Genomic DNA, 8,058 nt, shown 5'->3' with positions numbered 1-8,058 from the left:
CACCGCCTAGTCTTCACCTCGTGAACGTTTAAGCGCTTAGGACGATCCCACCTCTCAATTCTGTACAGCATCCCAACTTTGAGATAATTTCGAGATGACATACTTACTTCCTTTTTTTTACTCATTTTTCTTCTCTTTCTCTGTCCCTAGGAGAAACCGTACGTTATGGTTAAGGAGGACAAGAATCTCACCGGAAATGCAAGATTCGAAGGTTTCTGTATCGACCTGCTAAAGTGGATCGCGGGTCAAGTCGGTTTCCAATACGCCATAAGGCTGGTACCTGATCACATGTACGGGGTCTACGACCCTGAAACCAAGGAATGGAATGGAATCGTGAGGGAACTCATGGAAAAGGTAATGAGCTATGGAATAAAAACTGAAGTCAAAGTGGCTGGTTACGAGAGACTTTTTCAAATTTACCGATTACCACGCAGAGCGTTACGTCGGTAAGGTAGAGAGAGGTAAAATTCACTGTGTAAAAATCCGAACGTTTGTTCCTGATGGACACATGAAGCAGATAGTGGATCCTTGTTCATTTTTTGTTTCTTCGCTACACGTGCGAATATGTGGGTCACGTTTTGCTTATAGAAACAGAGAGATATGATAGCGAATAAAAATATACTTTCACAATTTTTTTTTTTTCTATTTTCATTCCGTCAGTACGCTTTGGGACACTCGAGAAGGCAACATTCAAAAGCATCGAGCAAGCGTCCTCCTACGGCGATACTTTAACTCTCGATCGCGAATGACGGCTGCAATTAGTTGCCATGACGAAGCCTGATGAGATTTCCAATATAAGGGCAGACTGTTCAATTTTAGATGGAAGAAAAAAAAAAAGATACTGACGTCACTAACTTCGAGATAAATCCCTCTGTGGGAAAGAATTTAATTATGCATACCGCAGTGCAAATATGTGATGGTCTAATTTGATTTTTCTCTCTCTTTTCCTCTCGCTCACTCGCTCTTTGGGATATTATAGGAAAAAAAAAAAAAACCTCGGACACCCGTCAACCCGATTCATAGGCTGCCTGACAGATGTTACCGGATGTCATTTGCATTGTAAAGTTACTTTATTAAAAATCGTCCCGACAGCCGTTTCCAAAAAACGACGTATTTCCAAAAGTATTAAGGAAAAGGACAAAAGAGTATTTAAAATCTCATAGGCCAGAATCTCCCTGCGTCTCAAATCAAACTGGACCAATATTGCTCCTTCTCTCTGTTCGATACTCCTGTCACAGAATTTAGCGAATGGACCGTGTTAATTTATGAAAAATTAACATAGGCATCTCCCAAAACTCAATTTTGTAACGATAATTTACACGTAGAACGAATCTGGCTTGTTCGTATTCGAATTGCAGTCGCATGAAAATTCGCCTTTTAATGTGACGTAAAAAAACGTTTATGTTCCAGAGAGTATGCTGATCAAAGCAATTCCTTTGTAAAACAGCTTCCCTCGGTACGAGCAATTCCTTTTATGCAGAGCCTATCAAAGAGTCATATACATATTTGAAAAAGAAAAAAAAAAAAGGAAGAACCACAAAAAAGAAGTCACTACCGTACAGCCGTTATAGCTGCTGCCGTGGTTTTTATTTTCGAAAAATTCATCTTTATATTTCTTTTTTTTTTCAAAATGTTAAAAACTGACCAATGGATATTTCGTATACCTACGGCCGTAGAGGAATCGACGAATTTCCATACCTTCACATTCAATATCTTCGTTCTCATTGATGCCTCGTGCACTTTTGAACTTTCACCCTTATATCAGACGGTTCTTGCACTCGTTTTCTCTCTCCCTCTTCCACCCCTCTCTCTATATGTATCTCGCTTGCACTGTCCTTTCACGTTTAGACAAATATTATTTTCACATTATCCTGTATAATTCTAACGGCATCTCCTATCTGTTACCAGACTCTGGCAAAGACCAATGAGATAACGTCGCGTCGAACGCTGACAAGAAGTTCGGCACTTCGATGACTTCCGGCCTAGTTTTGGCCTACAGTCAGTTTCATTTGACGAAGCCAGTCACGTTTCGGTCTTGGACGGTACGGGAGCGTCTGGCAAAGTTTACCTGTCAAAAATATAAACGGAAGCACAGAAAGCAGCGTGGCAGCCGGGGAGGATTCTTGCGAAGTTAATTTTGGCCTTTTTCGTCTACCTCAGATCCAGTTAAAATAAAAACATAAAAGCGTCTGCGACCCTTCTCAGTGTTGAAATTAAATGTGTCCTATACACCCTTATATCAGTCGTTTCCACCGAAATAGTATATCCCATCGCTATTTCTCTGGAGAGGGAAAAAGATAAATATTACTTCACTTTTGAATCTTTTGGACGACATTGCCAAAGGCTCTTTTTCTTTCTCTGTCAGATTTTGTTTTCATAAGATTTTCCTCGTCCTCTCTATCTTTTATCTCTTTTCGCCGAGTTTTCATTTCCATACGGAATACACTTCGATCTAGTCTTGAAAACTGTCAGCTGGCAAAAGAAAACGTAGATGAGACGCCTGCAGTTCTCGGCAAATGTTTACCTTGCAAAATAGTGTATTCATTTTTTAACTCCCGATGAGAAAGAGAACGGCCGAGACTCGTACTGCGTTATCCGGAAGCTTCTGGGTTAAGGCGCCAGGTGGCGGGTCTTCGCGTAGGAACAGATTGCTTTGCATCTTTTAGCTGAAGCGCTGATCTCGGGATATAATATAGTGAAATGAAAAGTATCTTGACTTGCTCGAACGATTGCTGTCTTTAAATTATTGAATTAAGTTCCTAGATCTTTGGATTACTCACTCTCGCTGTCTCTCTCTTCTTTGTTCTTTCAGAGAGCCGATCTGGCCGTGGCCTCTATGACGATCAACTACGCCAGGGAGAGCGTGATAGACTTCACGAAACCCTTCATGAATCTTGGAATTGGAATTTTGTTTAAGGTGAGTCGCGTGACGACAATTTAATACAAAATTGATAATAGATAATCCAAAAAAAGAAACGTGACAAAAAATCATAAGGCAATTCAATAGCAACGTTATCGGTTACGGAGTACAGTTACGCAGCTACAGAAGGAGAAAAAATTGGTAAAAAAAAAGGATATACATTAAGTTCAAGTAGTAGAAAAAGTGAAAGAAAAGAAAAAATATAGAAATTCAGAAAAGAACATTTTTAACAGATTCATAGGGGCGCACCTCATTCCGGCTTGATCGGAAGTCGCGGAAGCTTTATATAAAACGCGTCTACGGGTTGTTTTAATTAAAATTGTAGCATAACGTAATTTAGGTACCCACCAGCCAACCGACGAGACTCTTCTCCTTCATGAACCCCCTCGCCGTCGAGATATGGCTCTACGTACTAGCCGCTTACATGCTCGTCAGCTTCACCCTCTTCGTGATGGCCCGATTCAGCCCTTACGAGTGGAACAATCCGCACCCCTGTCTGGCCGAGAGCGACGTCGTGGAAAACCAATTCAGTGTCAGCAACAGTTTCTGGTTCATTACCGGAACTTTCCTGAGACAGGGCAGCGGACTCAACCCCAAGGTACAAGCAACGAAGGTGCAAGATCATGCCTGGGTATCGTAAGAGCATCTTCAGTAGGGCAGTGCAACGCGATACACGTCGTGTATCAAAATGTAAATGTCAGCTGCGCTAAACAAGCCACGCCGAATCAGGCGCTGTTGAAGTTCGTCGGTGTCTCCGTCTGACGGACGTCGCTTGAACTATTTCCTTTTTCCTCTTTTCAAACGATCTTCACACCTACTGCGAGTCCCTTCTTAAAGCACTGGCTCTTGAAAATGCTACAGGTTTCCGGACGCATGCCCTCGCGACTCTTCTCCTTCATGAATCCACTTGCTGTCGAGATTTGGCTCTCCATGCTGGGCGCTTACGTAATGGTTTCGTTAACCATATGGATCGTGGCGAGATTTTCACCTTACGAATGGGTCGAGCCCGCGCCATGTCCGAGCTGCAAATGTCCTCTACAGGTAGGCTCCCGTCGAGTGGTGCCATTAAACTATTTTTGATCGACGGCCTTATTTTTCAATTGTTTATTCAAAGAAAAAGAAAACAAATTTTATTCCTCAAAGACTAATATTTAATCTGCAAGAAAATTAAAAATAAGAAATTGAAGTTTTCATGGCTCTGTGGATTATAAAAATGGCTTCTCGTCACTGTCGTATCGTTATCGTGTCGTGCCGTGTAATTGCCCTTGTGATTTTGCACCACTTGGCGGGGGTCTACGCCACCAGGGTGGTCACGTCAGTGCCTTGGAACCCGAGAGCGAGGACATCCCCCTCCCGAGAACTGTCAACGATTTCACCCTGGCTAACAGTTTCTGGTTCACGGTCGGCACCCTCATGCAACAGGGGAGCGACCTCAACCCTAAGGTAATAAAGCCACAGAGTCGGTCGGTAATGAGAGCCTTAAAGAAGAGCGGGATCAGTAAAAAGTAAATGCGAAAACAAAATTTGGAATTTAACAGAGAAAAAGATATACAGACTCGTTTTTATTATTCAAAGATCGAGCAGTTCAATTTAAGCTCCGTCAAAGTTACCATAAGAGTTACGTTAACACTACTCACCTGGAAAGGGACGATCGTACGAACGCATGACGTTACATTAAGAATGGTCGTAAATAACCGAAAGTCGTTAGCTCAACACCGCTTATACTTCTTTTTTTTTTATTTTGTTCTCTGCGCTTCTCACAGACTCGTTATACTCGACCCTAAACCCCCGAGCCAACACTCATCAATCCCATCATCCGGAGGGAATTGTTTAGCCGCAGAATCGCGTCGCGACGCCCGCACTTCTCTATCCGCAAAGTATTGTACGCCCAAAGCGACGCTTAAACGCGGGTTGCGCGATGCCAAAAAACGCCGACCTATTCGCCGCTTAGTGCTTGAAGCTTGGATTTCTTTTTTTTTTTAACGGTTACTGGCACGTTCATGCTTTCTTGGGCCAAAGAGAACCGGTTTAGTGCATACTTGTCATTTGCAGCAGCTCCCTACGTCGTCGTGCGTATCCACTCGGCATGCGTTATAATGTTCCTTCTGTATTTTGCTTGAGTGCATAATAATGTAAGAAATTTTTGTATCTGCCATTTTCATTCTGACGATTATATTTTTGTACTTCAGTGTTTCTGACAATATTATTTTTAGGGTTACGCTTGGTCTTAATGATCCCTGCTTGTTTCACTTGTCTTATGCGGCGCGAATGTTGGTTGAAACGTGTAGCGTCGTTGCTGGGCTTTATGTAAATAATATCACGAGTCTATGGAAAAATACAGTGCACGCTTGAAGCTCTCTTTGCGACTTCCTAGTCACTTTTTCTCAGCGGTACTTTTTACTTTGTCCTCCAGGCTCTCCAACTTTTTTTAATTATTATTTCACCTCCGCGTGATAATTTATCGTCCGTAAAGAATGAAATTCCCGTAACTCTCCGATTGCGAGTGTCTGCTGTATGCAAATATTTCGGACGCTGTGCCCGTGCAGCGGCAGCCATTAGTTTCGCAGAACTCCGCGTGGCCCCCCCTAGTGTCCGGCAGATTGTGAAAATAAAAAGATGTGAAGAAGGAAAAAGAAACAAAAATCAAAATTCAGTCGCCACGCACTAGGAGGTAACTCGACGTAAATAAAGAGACTTTTAAATCCAGTCGTTCAATTCTAACGATTTGTAACTTCGTATACCCGTAGTACCAGAAACTTCCGCCAGAGTCTCACCTAGATATTTCACGGAGTTAGAATAAGTCGTGCGAGTAACACAATCCCTTAAACAGAATCTCACGAACTACGTGACGTATGAAAGTAATGAAATAAACAAAGAGAGGCAAAGAAAGTACGTTTAAAGAAAAGAGAAGCACGTAAGAATAAACCGAGAAGGGCGCTGCAGTCGCCCGTCCCGGGCGGGAAGGAGCGACTAAACTCAGGCATGCCAACCCCTTGCATGCAACATAGCAGCCAAGCACCTTACGTTTTGTACTCTCATGCATTCGTAGTAACCTTTTCTAACTAGCGAACGAGTCGTCGGATTTTCATAGTCGCGAAATCGTGGCTAGCACGCGAATTTCACACAAGACTCGAGTCTCGGTATTGTCGGCTGTGTCGCATTAGCAGAATACGTGTAATGCACAAAATACTCCAACTTTACCTAACTGCAAGATTATAAAAGATTTCCAAGTGCATTTACAGACCGTGCAGACGTTTCTTTAGCCATTCGTGTTAATTTAACGTCAACCCGATGCTCACCAATATTTTTTTTTTATTTTTATTTAACGCACAATCTCATCGACCTGTTTTCAAACAAATACACGAGTGCCGTCTAGTCCTTTTATTATGACATCCTGCGAATTTTCAAAACCAGTAATTGCAACGGGCTCGGGTGAATCTCCAACGCATTTACAGTACTTCTATTAAACTTGGAAATACATGGGTGCCATTTTTCGTAAAAAAAATATTCACAATGACAAAAAAAGAGCATCCGACCTAACATTTCAGGCTGAATAGACTCTGGATAATCGAGTGACGAGGACGTCTCGTACGTGTCCTTTTGCGATAAACATAATGTTCAGGTAGAAATAAAATTCCCTCGAAATGAAATGACACGAAAATGTAGCGAGCTTCCAAAAAGAAAAAAAAGGATGAGAAACGGTAAAAAAAATTAAATAAAAATGGCGGAAAGGGACGCGTACCGGGACGGGCACATCGCAGGAGTCAGCTGCTATACGTAACGGAATATCTTTATGAAGTAAAAGCTCGTCTCTCGCACGTCGCATTTTACTTCGCGTCGACGAGTTCGCCTTAAGCTTTCACGATTACGTCTCTTATTCTACTTTCGAAGGTGAAAACTGTTTCTGGGGTCTTTACTTATGAGAGAAAGAACTTTTTTATGAAAAAAAAAAAAAAAAAAGAAATTCACGGAACACTTGTATTCCAGGAACTTCCTCATACACCTCGTGGACGTTATCATATTTATCATCAGCTGATTAACATTCCACACGAAGACTCCGAGTCATCGTTTGAAAATACGGCCACGACGAACGTGGAATAAATATATTGCAATATTAATTTATTATATATGATAATTTGAAATAAATGATAATTATTATTATAATGAGCTCCTTAAAAAATCGTCCTTCAGGACATTTTAACGTCGCAAGACAAGTGGTGCTCGCCGGCTCTGTGGCATGTTCCTGGGGTTAGGGATCACAATGATGACGCTAACGATGACGACATTATTGCTGATTTTAATCGCTACTCCTCTCCCATCGAAATCGTTTCGTAACTTGCCTATTGCTCAGCATATACATTCTTTGCATGCAAAATATACATATATCTATACTATATGCACAGGTATATATAACGTCTACGTACCTAGTCATTGGCTCGCGTAATTGACAAAAAGAAAAATTCGAAAAATAATAAAAGATTGACATATTTTTAATTACTCATCACAACTTTGATCGCTAAGAACGAACATTGAATCGAACAGATCTATATATGAATCCTTATGGAAAAGTTAATTCGGACGTCACTGACGTCACAATTGAAACTCGGTATAAGAGTAAAATATTTTTTCCCATCACCCCGACCTCCCACCCTAAATCCCGTGATTCGATTGGTCCATTGCTTTCAATCAATCTTTACACAAGCATTGTATATCTATATATATTTTCGAATATTTACTCTTCATCCCCAACTGGCAACAGCCCCATGTATAGATATGCAATGCCAGTGTCCCTTGCACCCCTCAGGGTCAAAGGTTGATGCGTTTCCGATCGAAATGGTGGAAGTCGTTAGGAGGGGAGTGGAGGGGGAGGGGGGAGGCCTGAAGGAGCTGAGAAAAAGGTCCTCGGCTATCCAGTGGGAATTTAAAATCATTTAGAGGATAAGACGATTTCGATTTTCGAAATCCCAAAGGAGCTTCCAATTTGATTTCGAAACAAAGCACTCGACTCGACCAAAGTTCTCGGGCGGGATATGTGTGAGAGGAAGAAAGTTTTTCGTGAAGAATTTTCAAGCCGGATGAACCCACTCTGGAAGAACGGAGAGTCGACTTCCGTCCTTTCTTCGGCTCCCCCCCCCCCT

At 41.9% G+C, this 8,058-nt stretch overlaps 1 protein-coding gene across 20 annotated transcripts in view; it reads left to right on the top strand.

The window, feature by feature from the left end:
- LOC107265421 (glutamate receptor ionotropic, kainate 2) overlaps positions 1–8,058 on the top strand; it is a 92,866-nt gene that overhangs the window by 69,736 nt on the left and 15,072 nt on the right. For 14 of the 20 annotated variants that reach the window (XM_025082268.1, XM_025082265.1, XM_025082266.1 and 11 more), the window contains 5 exons: positions 151–354; positions 2,813–2,917; positions 3,272–3,518; positions 3,782–3,961; positions 4,206–4,363. In XM_025082268.1, the coding sequence (XP_024938036.1) occupies positions 151–354; positions 2,813–2,917; positions 3,272–3,518; positions 3,782–3,961; positions 4,206–4,363 (894 nt within the window). Of the gene's footprint in view, positions 1–150; positions 355–2,812; positions 2,918–3,260; positions 3,552–3,781; positions 3,962–4,205; positions 4,364–8,058 lie in introns of all 20 variants that reach the window. The other 6 variants (XM_025082270.1, XM_025082275.1, XM_025082272.1 and 3 more) reach the window with 6 other exon arrangements.

Source organism: Cephus cinctus, unplaced genomic scaffold, assembly GCF_000341935.2.
Source record: "Cephus cinctus unplaced genomic scaffold, Ccin1 Ccin1_scaffold0215, whole genome shotgun sequence".
Lineage (NCBI taxonomy): Eukaryota > Metazoa > Arthropoda > Insecta > Hymenoptera > Cephidae > Cephus > Cephus cinctus.
The sequence above is the reverse complement of the archived record's forward strand: the minus strand, read 5'-3'. Positions and strand labels throughout refer to the sequence as shown.